This window comes from Accipiter gentilis, chromosome 32 (genome assembly GCF_929443795.1).
Source record: "Accipiter gentilis chromosome 32, bAccGen1.1, whole genome shotgun sequence".
Classification (NCBI taxonomy): domain Eukaryota; kingdom Metazoa; phylum Chordata; class Aves; order Accipitriformes; family Accipitridae; genus Astur; species Astur gentilis.
In genome coordinates this window covers 10,481,945-10,500,387 of record NC_064911.1, presented here as the reverse complement: position 1 = coordinate 10,500,387, position 18,443 = coordinate 10,481,945, and the positions used below count along the sequence as shown (strand labels likewise).

At 35.7% G+C, this 18,443-nt stretch overlaps 1 protein-coding gene across 17 annotated transcripts in view; it reads left to right on the top strand.

Annotated features, from left to right (window-relative positions):
• Positions 1–18,443, top strand: part of KDM6A (lysine demethylase 6A) — a 168,517-nt gene that overhangs the window by 144,225 nt on the left and 5,849 nt on the right. For all 17 annotated transcript variants that reach the window (XM_049834990.1, XM_049834997.1, XM_049834992.1 and 14 more), the window contains 10 exons: positions 680–809; positions 2,335–2,440; positions 3,188–3,393; positions 5,665–5,729; positions 5,832–5,906; positions 7,755–7,903; positions 8,908–9,022; positions 11,115–11,302; positions 12,565–12,706; positions 18,055–18,181. In XM_049834990.1, coding sequence (XP_049690947.1) covers positions 680–809; positions 2,335–2,440; positions 3,188–3,393; positions 5,665–5,729; positions 5,832–5,906; positions 7,755–7,903; positions 8,908–9,022; positions 11,115–11,302; positions 12,565–12,706; positions 18,055–18,181 — 1,303 coding nt within the window. The remainder of the gene's footprint in view (positions 1–679; positions 810–2,334; positions 2,441–3,187; positions 3,394–5,664; positions 5,730–5,831; positions 5,907–7,754; positions 7,904–8,907; positions 9,023–11,114; positions 11,303–12,564; positions 12,707–18,054; positions 18,182–18,443) is intronic.

Sequence of the window (18,443 nt, the reverse complement as noted above, 5' to 3'; positions counted from 1 at the left end):
TGGGTTATCTACGCCTGGAAATCTCCAAAGAAAGGCTGCAAATGTAACAAGCAGGGTTCTCACTGGAGTACATGTATGGGTGTTGACACAGCAACTTGCTCAGGGTAGGTCCTTTCCTCTGTTGCTCAAACAAATGGATTATGCAGCAGTGGCTCCTCCTGGCTTCAAAATGTGTAAATCAGAGAGGGGTAGGTGGTTGTTCAATTTAGTGTCGTTAGTGTAGTTACAGTTGCTTCTTGTGACTAAGCAGTTTTTTGGCTGAGGCATTGTCATTTTCTGACTTTGTGCTCTTACACAGTGCTATGCACAGCATTACTGGACTGCGTTATGTCAACTGCTAGGAACTGATCATCCACCAGCCAGTGCCGACCTAATAAGTTTCTTCTCTATTTCTAGTTGAAACGTGCTTTCTCTGTTAAATTTTGTAAAAGCAGTCATACTTGCTTTTATTTAAAATGGCCACATTTTTAACCAGTAGTGGTGATGTTGCAGATTTGGTAGGCAAAGTGGGGATTTTTTTGAATAATATCAAATTATTAAAATTAAAATGTGTGAGCTTTCTTTGCATCTTAAGTTATGGTTTCTTCTTATACATCATTATTTTGCAGAAGAGATGACACTAATATATATTTATTTTATTTGTCAAGTATTGACAGAGGCAGCTCTTCTTTCCTTTTAGGAATCTGGGTAAAAATGGCTTATCTAACAGTAGTATTCTATTGGATAAATGCCCACCTCCACGACCACCGCCTCCACCATACCCTCCCTTGCCAAAGGACAAGCTGAATCCACCTACACCTAGTATTTATGTAAGTAAATCTAATGGTAGAAGTGCATTGCTGGCTGTCTTTTTTAATTGTTTGGATAGCTGAATTACATAATGTAATTATTTTAAAGATGCACTGTTCATAGCTGATTTGTAATTACAGTGCTCTCCCAACTCATGTATAAGCAGGAAAAATGCTAACCTTAAAGAAAATTTTGAGACACAGTTTGGCTTTTAAAGTACTTGTAAATTAGGAATTTCGGTAAACAGGAAAAAGTGTCAGAATGTTTTTATTGATTTTTTTTAATACTCATAATATTGGCAGAATAAGCAAAACAGTTCATTAGATATGATGCACAGAATTTCAAATATGTATGTACATGTTTTGCAAATGACAGTTTAGGTATAAATGAGCAAGTAATTAAACTAAACTCTCCTAACAACCTGCTTCAAAATAAAGAAAAAAATTAATGAAAGTTGAGGTGATTTAAGAACAAAACGTCATTAGGAAAAGGCAGGTTTTAGTTGTATAGTATTTTCTTACTCAAACTTTGAAACTTCTGTTTTGACAGTAAAGTTTCATAATAGCTTTGTGAAAAGTTTAAGCTAAGTTAGTAATAGAAGAATAAGTTACAGGATGTGCACTGTCTTCATAACAGAAGAATAAATTATAGTATGTCCATATAGCCAGTGTGAAAACCTCAAGTTAGCTTTGATCAGCTCAACTTGGGGACCAGAAGTAGTTGGCACTTTGGTCTGATACTACACAAGGAGTCTGCCCGAGAGCTAGATTAATTTGGAAGCAATAGTGCTTCCAACTGTTCTCTAAGTGTTGCATCTGAATTAATTACCTTATTAAAAGTTTGTCACAGCTTTGTTGAGTCCATGCAAAGCTGCTAAGTCATCATGCTGCAGCATATTGCGTAGATGTGCCAGCATGGGTCGCAATATTTGGGAACTCTGTATTGTGTTTTGTTTATTGAAAGAGATGTCTTGGGCATTTTAAAAGATGCACAACAATTTTAAATAAAAAAAAAAGAAAAAAGATGGGGGGGATTAGAGCATAAAATTGAGGTCATAGGTGCACAAAAGCGTAAGAAAACCAAATCAGCCTTTCTGGTTAACATGAGATATACTGTGAGAGTAGTCTTTTTAATTATACTGTTTCTTGTATACATTTTTTGTAGAATTAGCTTTTTTGACTTCTAAAAAGAAAGTTAGTAGATTACCTTGCTCTTCAGAGAATTCTGTAGATTTAGGGAATGTACAAGGCTATTGTCAGATAAAGAAATAAACTGCAGGAAACCTGAGTTGCAAAAGCCAAGACAACCTGGGAATAATTCATGCCAAGAAATAAATTCCAGTAACAAATTAATTTCAGGAGGGAACCCAGCTTTTACTATGGAAAGAGTTGTATGATGTAGCTGTTCATTTCCCATAGTGCAGGGAAATGGAGAAAATTCCTGTCCTCTTTCTGTTGTTTATCTTTTTTTTTATTAATCTTTTTTATTTTACAAATAAGGAGTCTAAATTCATCTGCCATCTAATATTCCATTATAATTTTACAGTTGGAAAATAAACGAGATGCTTTCTTTCCACCTTTACATCAATTTTGTACAAATCCAAACAACCCTGTTACTGTAATACGTGGCCTTGCTGGAGCGCTTAAATTAGGTAAGTTTATGTTATATGGGTTTTTTTTTACTTTGGAAAAAAACGTATGTGTTTTTTAAAAAGAAGTCTCTCAGTTCTTAAAAGTGAATATTTTATTTCTGTAATACAGTATTACTTGTGTATTCCAACTAATTAGGGTAATGTGTCATTTCTCAGTTTGCTACTGTTTCTAATCTTGATCATCTCCAAAAAAAAAAATCCCCCAAAATCCAGCAGATTTTGTTGTGTGCAGAGCGGAACTGAGCTGTGGATATGGAAGCTTACAGATAGACTTTTTTCCTATGAAAACTATGGCTACAAGTCTTTGTACTTAGATTTAGTGATCTATAATCTGACACTGTACAATGTTTTGAACTCTGTAGATAGAAAAACTGTCATTGCTGGTAGGAAATGTGTTATATGATGGAAGTGCATTCATAGAAGTCTGGTCTGAAAAATACTTTATTAGTAATAGATTTAAAAATTGTTTGCAGATTTGTTTGCACAAGGCATGTAAAATGTTTCTTGGAATATAGTCTATGCAGTAGCTGCCAAGTTTCTTCCTAAGCTTCTACTGTTGTGTGCAGAAAAGCTTTTTGAGCATTAATCACGAGTGTTAATTATTAACCTACAGGTGGCCTGTGTTAGGAAGGCTGAGGCGGGGGCGGGGGATGCTTTAGTGTAACCCTTTAGATAACTTTAAGTATTAATTTTCTTGAAACTCTGTTATATTTTAACTCATTTATTAATTTTATTCCTATTTATTAGATCTAGGACTCTTCTCTACTAAGACATTGGTAGAAGCAAATAATGAACACATAGTAGAAGTAAGGACACAACTACTGCAGCCAGCGGATGAAAACTGGGACCCCACTGGAACAAAGAAAATCTGGCGTTGCGAAAGCAGTAGATCTCATACAACAATTGCTAAATATGCACAGTACCAGGCCTCCTCATTCCAGGAGTCTTTAAGGGTAAGTCCATTGTTATTATTTAAGTTATAATTCACAAACTATATACCAACTCTGAAACCAATTAATAATGGCTATTGAAAACAAATGGAAGCTGTAAAGGAAAAGGAGACACTTCCATTTACAAAATTTACTTCCAATTTACAAAATCTGTTTTGAATAGAGGGTCAAACAGTATATGGGGTGTTCCTCCCAAATGCTTAATGTAAAAGTTAATTTTCTTAATGTAAAACTCCTGTCTATTTACATACTTTACAAGCTTGTTAGCTTAAGCTTTCATATAATAATGTCAAAATTTGTATTAAAATATTTAGCACTTATGACGTTTGGTTTTTTTTAAACTTGTATTGCTTCAAATTTCACACACGCTTTGAAATCAGCTTTCTTTGTTCTTCATAATATTCTGAATTAATTTGGATGTGGCTTACTAGAAGTTTACACTCATATTTGTCTTTTTAATATTTTTGCTGAAGTAGTGAGCACATCCTTGGAATTAGCTGTGGGCCCTCCTCGGAGGCTTATATTATCTGGAGTTATAAAAAAGATTGGGCTAAAGTGGAACTAAGACAAAAAAAGATATTCTCGACCAGTTGTTAATTAGAAAACAAGATAAACACCAATGTGGGGAATTGACTATTGCAGTTTTCAGTGCCATTACACAGAAACAGCAATGGTTTCGGTAAGAAAGGAAACAGAATTTCTAGATTTAAACTTTGGGCATTAGAGGAAAGGATTAGGAATGAAGGAATTACTCGGTAGTGGAAGAAAAGAGAAGGGAACGTAGTCATGGTTTTGAGCGAGACTGATATAGGGAGAAAAGAAACGGGAATACTGTTGGGAAGTGGGGAGCACTGAAGTCTTCAAGAGCTTGGGACATAAATGGGATTTTTCTTCCTTTGCAGTGGTAATAAATTTAAGTAGGATATCGACTGAAGTTTTCTAGTGCCCTTTGAACAGTTGCACCACCACTGTATTCTTGTACATCATTCCAAAGGGTCTGGAGAACATTACTTCACTGGAACATTATATATACACGTTTAATAACGTATGTAATTGATCACATACCAGCTTGTCAGCAGCAAAGCCTCAGCTTTGGATTTGCACCAAGAAGTGAACTGCAGGATTTTCTGATTTTTTTTTTCTCTGTCACAAATTGGTGGTAAAAATGCAATATATAAAATAATTTTCAGAATTATGATTTTCATTTTTCCCTTGGAAATCAGACAGTGTACATATGTCCTTTGCCTAACATTGCTTTGACCTGTCCTTAGGTGACTTTTCACAGTGTTCAAATGAAAGCTTCGTTTCTTCTTTCTACAGACACAGTCCTCTTGGCTTGCCCTAAGTGATCTTCTTTTTCTTTTTTTTTTTTTTCCCCCCCCCTTTCTAACAACTATTACATTGCTTTTCTAACATGTCTTTCAGTATTTGATAAATCTATCATCACTAGGTTCCTTTTTGCTTCTCTTTGTCCTTCATTCAAAGGATGAATAAGACTTTCTCAGGTACATAGGGCACTATGAGATTTAACAACAATCCCATTCAAAGCCAGAGATCTTTGAATAGCCTCCAGGCAGTTCTTTCCTCCTTTTCATCTTAGTTTTTTTCCTTCTGTGTCCATATACTTGCCAAAAAAGAAGTCTTTAGAACAGGGTTTTGAGCACTCTGCTAAAAAGATCAGATTACATCATTTAATATGGTTAGATTTTTTCCACTAGTCATGGTCCTAGCTACTGCAGTGCTAAAATAGCATATGGCTATGAAAAATTCAAAAGATTTTATATAATGGATTTTATAAAATTAATTTCATAAATACTAGTCATCCCAGTTTCATATCTGGATACCTGCTTGACTTTGAAGGAAGGTAAATGTTCTAATCTGAAAAAGTTAACAGTATTCCTTAAGACTGGATTCCAGTTCGCCTGCATAATGAAGCAAACCAATATACTCATTTGTAACTCTAATGTAGGCTAGCAAAAATGTTTACATTGTAGACATTTTCTGTTGTCCTGCCCTGAGCCTTGCTGAATTTGTAGTCATAAAGAATTGTTTGCAATGGCTTTTGACTAACAACTTTTTTAAAAATTTTCTTAACAGTAATATTAACATAAAATCTTAGATATGGGTATTTTAAAGATTGCACCTGCATCTTGAAACAAGTGTGCTTATCTCTGTGAACATGTTATCACTTTATACCTATATATTTTATAAAAATTCTTACTTTTATGTATATTTACATATATAGAAAAGCATTTCCACAATTGCATTTTATAGGAGGAAAATGAGAAGAAGAGTCACCACAAGGACCACTCAGATAATGAATCCACATCTTCGGATAAGTAAGTGTGGTATAACTGTGATAATTCTGTGGTTGGTTTTATGTGGGTTTTTTACATCATTCCCATTTTCACATTCACGTATTTTATTTTCTATATTTGCAGCTCTGGGAGGAGGAGAAGAGGACCTTTTAAAACAATCAAGTTTGGGACCAATATTGACCTGTCAGATGACAAAAAGTAAGTTGATTACAGTGTCTCCTCACAGTGGTATTCTACAGTATGATACTCCTTCTGGAAAACCAATGCATTCTTCTCAGACATCAGTCTGTTGATAAACCCAATTCCAGTTGCACACCCCATTTCCACAATGAAATTGTTACCTTTGGTCTTTAAACTGTTGTTATGAATCCTTCTCACTATAAAATCTCTTTTCAAGCTTTTCTTTCCAGGATCTTTCTTTTTTCCAGAAATTAACTCGAACATCCATCAGAAACTGTTCATTGTAGACTTCCTTCTAATACATTACCTTTGTTTCATTCTGAGGCTTTAAATTGTTTACAACTTTAATTACTTCTGACAATACCAAGTTTTCAGTCTTTGCACAGAAATCATAAGATTAGATGTTTTTTCTTTTTTTTTTTTTTCTGGATTTTTGTTACTTGGTTTTTGTTTCCTTTTATTCCTACTGTCATCCTTTCTGCTTCCACTTTTTCATAGCTCTTGCTTCTCTATCCAGGAACAGGGTTCAAAATATGTAGTAAAGACCAGACCTATGCTTACCTGTGGATAAGCCGTGATACCTCTTCCAGAGCCTCAAAAAAATAAGGAATAAATTGAGTATTCTTTAGACTACATATCCTTCTGTGAGTAGATGAAGGTAGCTCAGAAAAACATCAGAAAGTATTAGAAATATTCTGAAAGCATGGTTTTATTGACCAGTAATAATTTTTTATTTGGTTCAATCTCTAGTTAGTATGTATTTCTGTAAAAGTTCCAGCATGTCTAGGCTGTCAGTCATGCCAGCTACAGTACAAAAAAATCTGATCTACTTCAATCATTAGAGCAGAAGAAAAGGTTATGGTGTTTGAAACTGGGGAATAAGGCCCACTTAAGATGCTGAAGTCTTTAGTAGTGTAGTTCCTGAAGGGTCAATACATGTATATATGTATGTGATCAGAGATTGTTATAAAATTTTAAATATTGATGCTGGTTTTTTTCTAAAGAAAAATCTGTGTGTAGATACAAAATTGTTGCTAATAAACTAGCACTCTGAGCAAACCATTGGAAGAGAGACTTTAAATTAACCTAAGCGTAACTAACCCGAGGCTCATAGGGAATTGGATTTTGATACTTTAAATAGTTCTGGTAGGATCCCAGGGTGCCAGATCTTATGATCTGCAGTCTCAGCTTTTGCTGCAAATTATCTTTCCCCTCAACAAGCCTGTCAGATTTGTGATTATATTTGGAAATATTTGAAATTGGAAGAGTAACACAGACACCTCGGTGACATTACAGAGCTCCACACTTAAGTCCTGGGATTTTTGTGTCTGAAGGTCTGTCTTTTTCTTAATGCAGGTATTCAGTTCTGTAGCGCATGCATGTTAACTTCGTTCTTGGTCACAACAATTGTGTGCACAGGCTAGGGTATATTTAGACAGTCTTCTTGACATACGTTGTAGCATCGTGTCATTTGGCTCTTGAAAGCATGGTTAACAGTTTCTGACTGGCTGGCTTAGAGTGTGGGGAGAGCACAGCTCTGTTTTCACTTGGAAAAGATGTACACAGAGGCGTAAATTGCAAGCAGAATTTTCTGGCAGTATAGCAGCAGACTGGCTAACTGCGAGAGTGAGTCACCCTGGCTTTTAGCTCACCCTTAAATGAAATTGTCATTTAAATTGCTGTAACTGTCAAGTAAGGGTATTGCATTGTCTCAACTTCCCTCTTAAGAGATGCTAAGTTATATAGCAGTAGGTTGTCTGCTCCTTTATCTCCTATGCTAACAAATTTTTGAAAATGTTTGTATTTCCCAAACTCTCCTAAGAGTTTTAGGGATTCACAGTTTGTTGATTTGCTATTTTGCTGCAGGTGGAAGTTGCAACTCCATGAACTGACAAAACTTCCTGCTTTTGTACGTGTGGTATCAGCAGGAAATCTTCTAAGCCATGTTGGTCATACCATCCTGGGCATGAACACAGTGCAGTTGTACATGAAGGTTCCAGGAAGCAGAACACCAGGTGAGTATAATCTCTTTGCACAAAAAAAATCAGGTTCTACTCCTGTATTATTGATTGCACTGCAGATTTTCTGTATCTTACAGCATGCCTAAACATGATAAAATTGTACATACTCATTATTTTTTTAATTTCTTGTATAACTGAACTCTGTGTGTAAGAAGTGCTAAATTACCTCATAGTGGAAATTTCTGTATTTCTGCAGTGCTACGAAATTACCATACTAACCTCTTGCATGCAATGCAGAATTCTTTAAGAGGACAAAGAGGATGGGTTTATATCCTTGGACAGTATTTGTATTTTACATGCCTTGAAGATTTTTACAGGTTTCTGAAGTAGGTCTTCTGCAATCATAGAAATCAGTATACTTTGACTTTTTAGATTCTTTATTGTCTGAGGATAGAACTCAATCCTCCATAATGAGTAGTGCTGTGTTGGGGCAGTGGACTGAGACTTGAGGGATCTGGACTAAATTTCAGGGTCTGTTTTTTTCTGAAGTGCAACTTTAGAAAATTCCATTAGGGATTATGGCTCGGTTTTCCAGCTGTCAAAAGAAGATAGAATACTGGCATTTCTACATTGATTTTGAAAGCTCTTTGGGACAGATTTTCTTACTACTTGTCTATTCAGTGCCTGAAGTCATGAAGTTTTGCTCCTGACTGGGACTGTCAAGAGCTATCATAAAACACAAAATCTAAGCTTTAGTATCTTGAAGCATTTATTTCTACAGAAAGGGAACTGCTGAAGTATTGGTCAGATTCACAAGATTGGTAGTTCCGGGTTTTCATTTTCCACAAACTAACAACAGCAGAATTCTGTTGTCACTGGTAGTTTAATTGCATTTCTTAAAACCATGGAGCACCTAAATAGTGTGTGTAAGTGTCATATAAAAATATCACTTAACCTATGATGTAGGGGGTTTTAGTAATTGTAACTTTGCATTTTCGTAGCTTTATTTTGATAAATCAGCCTTACATAAAGTGTGTCTATTTTTCTCTAAATTTCAGGTCATCAAGAAAATAACAACTTTTGTTCAGTAAATATAAATATTGGTCCAGGTGACTGTGAATGGTTTGTCGTCCCTGAAAGTTATTGGGGTGTCATGAATGACTTCTGTGAAAAGTAAGCTGGGCGTGCTGGTTTTCCTCTATTTTTATCAAGTTCTTTGTGTCTTTCTCAGACCTAAGTGGGGAAAATCACTGAGGGTGGTGTAAGAGGACATTATTTTACGGGTTTTCCATGTAGTCAGAAAAGTCTTTTAAAACAAATCAGATTGAAAAATTTAGAATTTATACAAAATATGACATTTGTACAGTGTACAGAAATTTGGATTGCCTGTGATCGCTTTGCTTTGAAAAATTAGCGTTAGGTCTGTTATTTGTTTTTTCGAACACAGGAATGAAGGAAATACAAGAAGTGAGAGATTGGTAGCAGAAAATGCTCATCTAGGTTCAAGATTCAAATTTATACATTAAGGGGAATCAGAAATTTACTATAAGCATAGGCTGTCTGCTACCAATGTGTATTACGTGGCACCAATCCAGTTTTCTTAGTAGTAACATTTCCATATCAGAAAATCCATCGTAGTCCTTACTGTTTATGTAGGCACTGTATCATGCATATTAAAGCTGACCTCTACTATTACCAAATGGTGATGGTTTTCTAATGGCTTCTAGGGCTACTGCAGTGGAGTGACAGAAAAAAGTTGAGGATGAAGGAATTGGGGGTTTGTTTTGGTTTTTTAGGACTGATGGAGTAAAATATTTTCCTGGTGATATATGCTGTTAATCTTTATTATGATTAATGTACAAATTGTACCCAAGCAAGTACAGAGTAGTTGATGTTTTGGCATTGTTTCTTGCTGCATCTAGAGGGAGAGCTTAGTTTACTTAGACCTCAGGACATATTATGGCGTGCTTTGTGTACACTTATGTGTTTGTAGCTTGCTGGAAAAGTTGAGGTGCACTGACTGTTGGGGAAATACTCAACCATATCTAAGACTGGGGTTTCTGTGTTGTGCCTTGTGTTGAGTGGATGCTTTAAAAACAAACAAAACACACACACATGCATACAACCCCCCATGCCCACCACCCTACCCCCCCCCCCCAAAAAAAAAAAAAAAAAAATAGTATGAGCAATTGCATCCCCTGATCATGCTAGTATTCAAGCAGTAGCCTCTGAAGCTGATCTTACGGGAGAATTTTTTTTCTTACCTAGCCCAGTTAAAACTGGACTAAGCTCTTGACTTTCCTTCAGAACTTTTCCACGGTTCTGCAAATTCATCTTGGTGTCTCTGTACTCTGTATTTTCTGCCAGTCTACTGACAACCGTTCTTATTTCATCCACCTTAACAAACATGAGCCATCTCAATGTAATTCCACTGATGCAATTGCATCTCTATGACAACATGCCTTTTACCCACATGACACTGTCCCTGAGGGTGACAGAGAAACTGAGATCTTGGTAACCTCATAAAACGTCTAGAGTGCCTGATAGAGGCACTGAATTGTCTTTGAAAACTATGAATTGTGAAGGATCTCCTGTACGGTATAAAAACAGTATAAAATTGGGATAAGTATGGGGGAGATGTATGTATTTTGCATAACTATAGTGGAAGAGTTCATGCTTAGGAAATCCATATGGAGGTGTTTCTTCGTGCTTCTCAGGCGGGTCGACATTTCTTGGCTGAATATAGCATAGACCTGTGGATCACAGTTGAGATGGTGCCAACAGGTTGCTGCTTGTGTGGACAAGCTTCACGTGTGTACAGTGACAGGTCGAGTACCTGGTTGGCATTGTTCAAAACAGAAAGCATTCTTAAGAGCTGGTATGGCCTGTATATAAAATCAGGCGCTGGGTTAAAAAAGCAGCAGCAGTGTCATGCTAGATCTGACCAAGGATTTCTCTGCCTCAGCATTAATAAAATACTGGGAAACTTAGAGGAAAGTAGAACATAACTGGATGCCATAAACTGACTTCACATGGGCAGCTAGATGGTTAAGTGTTTTAATGTATTGCAGTATGCGAAATATGGAATTAGGATCAGGAATTTTATAGACAAAAGTTTCCTTTTGGCTAGTCCTCCCAGGTCACTGATTAGATGCAGAAAGCATTTTTCATGATGATCAGTTTTTACAGGTAATTTTGTTGAAGTATCAACCACTAATATGTCTGCTGATAAATGCTGAAGACTTTATTTTTCCTATTGTTTCAGGAATAATATGAATTTCCTCATGGGATCTTGGTGGCCAAACTTGGAAGATTTGTATGAAGCCAATGTCCCAGTTTATAGGTTTATTCAAAGACCAGGGGATTTAGTGTGGATAAATGCTGGCACTGTTCATTGGGTTCAGGCTATCGGCTGGTGCAACAACATTGCGTGGAATGTTGGCCCTCTTACAGGTATGGTTGAATAGTGCCTGTGCTGAACTACATAATTAGGTAATATTATACTACATATGCCACAGAACCTATCATTTCTTACTAATTTACCATGCTTTACTAGATTAAAAAAATGAACATACTGTATTTTAAAACATGGTGTGTTGAAGCTTTAAATAATTCCATTGGTAAGAGGAAGTGAATGAGCAAGAATGAAGTCTTCGCACTCGTTCATTTAATGGGTTTGTAAAAATTACAGTTGTATAGCAAATACTAGCAGAATAAAATGTTTATATTAATTTATACACTCTGTCTTGTAGGCCATTTTTAACTTTCTCTCTCAAAATTTGCTCTACCCAGCAGACTGTGCTGTAGCTTGCATACGAGTTTAAGGACTTGTCCAGTCTAACTTTTTCAGGACAACAGATACCTAATTGCTCTTTAGTAAAAGCATCAGGAAATGCGAACAGTTGTAAAATTTTGTTCATAAAGGAGTATTAGGTTTTTCAGACATACTGCTTTGGAAGTCTTTAGTTTTGAACCATGGTGTTAGAAGGTTTTTAGATGTGAGAATGGAAGGAAATATCACACCTAAAATGAGCTTCTGTCAAGCATCTGAAGAGAATGTATTTCCAAAGAACTCCCGTTTTCTTAAATAGTTTAAGGTGTGTCTTTATTTTATTATGGTGCAATAAATAGTATATATCCAGGATTGTATGACTGACCAATACAGAGCTCACATGTTAAGTTGCAGTAAATTTTGTAGAATGTTTTTTTAAAAAAGGGCAGGGTGAGTACGCCACTGCTTAATGAAAAAGTCTGACTTACTGCAACAAATCTCTCAGGGTGCAGTCTTCCTTTTCAAGACGTATTATATACACCATAGCATTGTGAAATTACGATAAAGAGTGAATAAAGTGAGATGCAGACATTTCAAGTTTAGTTGTTTTTTTTAAATCTGAAATACTTGAAAATTTATTAAGTAAACCTTTTTGAAATATTGCTCTCTGGTCACCATAGAAATTGAAGACTGGTCAGTAACTTGTTCTCGCAGATAGTTGTTACTGCTGTAGCATTGTGCGTTCTTTTAGCATCATAAATACAATTTTTAAAGAGTAATTTTACAGAATTCAAGTCTAGTTGGAATGAATGGGTCATTGCAAATGAAGTTTAACCTAGCCCTAAAAGGTATAATTTTTTTATTATAATCAGATTATTTTGGCTGCACTTGATACTTATTTCTTAACTTGAATAATTGCTTTTGTAATTTTGTTTTTGTATAGCCTGTCAATATAAATTGGCAGTGGAACGGTACGAGTGGAATAAACTGCAGAGTGTAAAGTCCATAGTACCCATGGTTCATCTTTCATGGAACATGGCTCGAAATATCAAGGTCTCAGATCCAAAGCTTTTTGAAATGATAAAGTAAGTTCTATTTATTTGAACATTTACTGTACCCTTTTCCTCTTCAAACATGAAACAATAGTTGATTTGTAAGTAATCCTCTCTGTTTCTGAGAATCAAGCCAAAAATATTTTATATTCTGTTTTTCAAAGAATCCATTTATAGATATTGTTAATTTTATTATTTATTTGATGTTATTGTGGCATAGCTTTAGAGTGATCCAATTCAATTTTTTGTTAAAAATGCTATAGACTTAATATAGCAGTTTACAGAAACAGTTGACTTAGATGACAAAAGCTGTTCAGGGTACATAAGAAATAATGAAATTAGGTCACCAACCCAATTACTAGAATTTGGATGTGTTTGATCATTTTTACAGCAAGGTTAAACTTAATTTTACATTTCTAGAACCTCTAGTTAGTGCTCACACACTGTCATTTTGAGATCCAGTATAAATGTTTTAAATAAAGGTGAGTAGGAATTTGAAAGCCTCCTTCCCTTTGCTCACTCTCCTGAACAATGAAATAATTGATGTGTAAAATGGTAATTGAGTTTAGTGACATTTCTCATATGCATATTCCAAAATGCAGGAATATTCCAGGCTAGGAATATTGCAACCTAGGTTGAGGAATGAATGGACATTTCAGCATATATCATAGGTTTGTCCTAAACAAAGTGGAGGAATGAATTCTAAAGCAAATTACTCGTCAGGAGAATACTCTGGTAGCAGCAGTCTCTTGTTTTCCTTCAGCCTACCAAAGAGCTTCTAGCGTCTTACCAACATACTGGATCCACAAGCATTGAATCCTTTTATAATTTGCCTTGAAATGGACCTTTAAAACAAATGGGTGGGTTAACTTGCAAAGGAATGGCAAAGAAAAAGAATTTATCCCCCCCCCCCGCCCCCCCCCCCCCCAGTAGGATTTATTGATGACATCTGAGTGAGACTCCTTTTTACAGTAGGAATTTAAGCTTGAACATCTGTTGCAGAATGGTGGAATTGATGAAATGGTAACTATGTAAGGACCAAGAATGTTGGAAGTCAAAGACAGGGAGGTTTGTAGTCACCATAAAGCTAGTTTTTGGAATACCATTTATGTGTGAATACTTTCTTAAAATCTAGTAACGGAATATCTAGGGGAAAGAAAATCTTTGCTGAAGGCTTGACAGTCCTGCCCCTTCAGTTAAGCCATTAGTGCTCATATTCACAATGCCAGCTGTCATAAAAGGGAGAGGAGAAACTGAGTAGTTAAAAATGAGAAACGGGGAAAAGAAGCAGGGTGTGGGAGGGAGGAAGCCAGAAAGTCCATTTTTAAAAAAAAAAAACAAACAAACAAACCCACAAACTTATTTCACAATTATCTTCATATGTATATCTTCCCAAGCCCAGCAGGCATCTATTGTAAAGCTTGAAGCAGTTCTGGAATGTTTTTGGCAAAACATTATTTCAATATTCTGGCACTTGTATTTTGCATTTGCACAAGTTTGGGGGTTTTTGCCATGGTTTAGGCTTAAATGGAGAAAAAACATGACTGAGCATAGCATCCTTCTCCGAGGGAAACACTTAAAGTGTTGTGAATAAACACAGAGAACAAAATGGTAGTTTCTTATTGTCTTGCTAGCTGACAGCAGCTGAGCTTTCTCTAGTGAGAGACCTAAATTTTAGGTGTAGATTACAAATAAAGATGCTGGGGAGCAGATACAAACTTCAGTCTTGCATACATTTGCTTTTTCCAGCCTACTGAAACCATTTCCAGTTTACTTGGATTAAGCCCTCCATTCCAGTTAGTTGTCAGCCAAATCCCAAGTTCCAGGCTATGTGTGCAGAGGGGAAGAAGATCCAGTGATAAGCTCTGGCTTGTAACATGTAGTAGCAGTAACCTGAGATAACTCTTTGTTGTGGTCACTTCTGTAGTTATGGTATAGCTGTTAATAGAAACGGGTGTCACCAGAATACACAGTCTAGTATCTGACCATGGCTTTGGAAGCATACTGGAAATGCAGAAATCTTCATGATCTCCTTCATGATTATGCAGTTGCATAATTTTCCTGTGGACTCCTTGTCTGCAGGAAAATAGTACCAGCTGGCAAGTAGCTATTGTCCACTGCTCCTGGATTTTAATATGTACAAAATACACACATATATATAAACACACAAATGTCTGTATGTGTATGCATGTGTATAAAAACACTTGAGAAATAGTGATTTCTGATACAGCTGGTTGAATTTCATCTTGAATAGCTGACTTTTCATTTGTCATCAAGAAAAAAAATATATCAGTGACACAGCTGTCACCTTTTTGCCAAATACAGGTCTGTATCTGAAATTGCACATCTAAGATACCTGAATTGTTTAGGTAGTTTGACTTCTGTCTTTGGGGCTTCTTAGGTATCAGAATAGTACAAAATACTAGCTTTTGGAAAATCATAAAAAGTAGTTTGTAATTCCAATTTGAAAGATAAATACAAATATGTCTTACTGGGTTATGTGAGAGTAACCACTACAGAGGCAGTAAACTAAAATTTAAGCATGCATATAAATATTGGGAACCAGATTAATGATGAAAAGAAATAGAATAGTAGTAGGGGAAAAAATAATAGAAGGAAACTTCGCTTTTGGAAGAAGTCTGAAGCCTCCTTATATTTTTAGTTAATGTGCAACTCGGTGCTGTCTTGCTAGACGAAAGATAAAGAGCAAAAACTGAAACTTTCTCATTAGATGTTTCTTAAAGATTTGATATTAACAGTAGAATCATGATCAGGAACACAGGCAGACAAAGTGATTTAAAACTTGACTAAGGGAGCGCAACCCTTAAGAAAAGAAAAATGAACCGCAAACATCTTGGAAGCTAGAAGGACTTTTACAAATGCATCTGAGGAAGAGAAGAATTTTAGGTAGTAGGAACATAGTAATAAACACTTAAAAAATACTTCCAAAGTAACCAAAATACTAAGTTCTTTTACAAAACCAGTTTTAGAAACATAAGAGAACATGACATGGGAGAAATTATTTTGCACAAAATCGCGAAGCCAGATAAAATATGTTTCAGTATCAGTAGGGAAGTTACATTACTGAAAGATACAGAGAGGTCATTTTTGCATTGCTATTGGGATGGTCTCCACAATTCAAAAAGTTTTACTGGATATCTAAATATTCAAACAAGTTTCTCACTGCTCTTCTAGAATAAATCAGGATGATGTCCATTTTAAAATCTTCTTCTCTTAAATATTTGAATTTGGCTGGACATGAGTTACTCATACTCTTGATGCCATACCTGAAAAACATTGAGGGAGAGCTATGGTCTTAGATTTTCTTTTAACTGAGTTCTCACTGTACAAGAATAAAAGCAGGCCTACAATACTAAAATCTGACACCATTTAACTTACACAATGTGACTGCTAGAAACCTTTTTGACTTGCTTTAGGCTTCCCAAACTTCAGGAAATTGTGGTGCATTTTCAAAGTGGTGGTTCTTATGCTTTCTCCCATTCTTTGATAGCATGAAATAGTTAACATTTAGATTTTCAAGTGCCACTACTAGGATCTGAATTTTATCTAAGGAAGGGGAATTCACCTTCTAGCTATTGTTTTTGGCTTTGGTTGCAAATTTGGCAAACGTTGCAGCAGTGTTATATGTGGGTTACATTTTGGGCAATTGTTTTTTCACAACTGAACACTAGAAAACTCTGAAAATTCTTTGGAAGTCAAGACTGGAGAACAATGGTGACAAGTGTGCAGATGTGCTTCCAGTTGCTCTTTGGCATACCCAAAGACTTTTCCAGATAACAGCAGAAGAGAAGAATGGTAGCTTTTATGTTTGTTTGAAATTGGGTTGTATTGCATATAAGAATGCTATACCAAAGTTACTGAGCTTGTCAGAAGCACATTAGCCCAACAGTCAAGTGAATTAATACATGATCTATCACATACAGTTGGCCTTAGCATCTTAAGTCCCTTTAACATCGAACTTCGAAAGTGTTGAAGGAGTTACAGCTAAATGAGCTGTTTAATTTTCTTGGAATTCGGTATATGAAAATACGACGTTTAATGAAGAAACATGCTTTCAGTTTTGCATTATTCTTACAGTCAGGGTATTAATGAAGCCAGACTTGTTTTTAGTGAAGATGAACAGTCTGAGTATAAAACATTAAGAGAAGAGTATCTCTAAGCCTAAGATTTTATTAACTACTTGGAAAAGCATGAAAGAAACATTTTTTGAAAAAATACAGAACGTATATCTTACATGTTTAAGGTTTTAAAGTGGGAGAAGGATCAAGTTGAAAACATTTTGATAGAACTCTTGAGCACTTTGTTTTCCGTCCAATGTTTATTCCTCCCCTTATGTTTTTTTCAATCTTCCTTCTGCATCTAATGAGTGTGTAACATAACCACCCTGTGGAGGAGAAAATTAAAGGCTGCAAAGGCTACAGCTCAAATAAATAGGATAGCTGAGAGCTAAAAATTACTGTAAATAACATTGTAATTTAGAAATCTGGCGACCTATTTTGCCAGTTTTTTTATGGGAACGTATGTAGCTCATACAATGCTAGAAAACAAGTTAGATTTTCTAGTACAGAAGAGAACTGTATAAAACTGTGAAGGTAATTTTTTTTTTTTTTTATCCTTTACAGAAGGATGGCAGGGAATTGTTGATTTTAATTTGACATTTGACCAGGTTTTTTTCTTCATTCATAAAATAAGTGTTAAAATTGTACTTGTTTTTTTCAATGTTAGGGGTTTTTTTCCTATGAAGGGACTTCCTTTTCTAATATCAACCTGTCTATTCTTTTTCCTTTTACACGGAAGAAGATACCTGTTGATAGATTTTATTTCCACTATGTGTAGAGTGATTCCCGTCAGAACTTGGGTTTTCAGACTTTGGATGACTGAAAGTTCAGTAGTGCTGAGGAAGTAACAGGGGTTTTAGGATGTTAGTTAAAAGAGTTCCTTGGATTAGGCTATAGTCATTTACACAAAATGTAAACAGTTATTTTGAACTTGGCAGTTCAAACTGACTTTTTGCTGATAAATTCATAGTTCAAAATAAAATACATTAATCGCTTTTGACAACACGTTGTTTTATTGTGCTTAAAAGGCCATTCGTGCATTCCAGTCCAAAATGAAAGATGCAGCCTGTTTGCAGGGCAAGGGGCTGTAGTGAAATAGAGCAAATCTACACAGAGGTCCATAAGCATGTGGTCTAACTTCTACCTAAGTCACGAGTCCAGTGATTCTTATTAGTCAGCTGTTCTGAAATCCCAGAGGAAGAGGAAACTCCAAGTACAAGGTCTTGGAAGAAATTTAAGCCTACTTGAATCTTGCTATAAAGTTGAATATTGAACTTAATATACAACTGATTTTGGTTGCAGGTACTGCCTGTTAAGAACTCTCAAACAGTGTCAGACACTGAGGGAAGCTCTAATTGCTGCAGGAAAAGAGATTGTCTGGCATGGGCGAGCAAAGGACGAGCCAGCTCATTACTGTAGCATTTGTGAGGTCAGTAAAAATATGTGTTGGGCTTGTGTACTACTATAAAATATATTTAAATTTTGTCCTGTCTTTTGCTATTGTTGCTATTTTAGTTTTGCTTTTAAGTTGCAGCAGCTACTCTATGTTGTAAGCACGTATATGTGATGCAGTACTGTCTTCAAAGAGCTTATCAAGCTGGTTTTCTAGACATAGGCTGTATTTTGCTGCAGTCTCTTCCACAGTACTTCCACGGCACTGTTATTCACTAGGTCGATTTTCAATTCTCAGT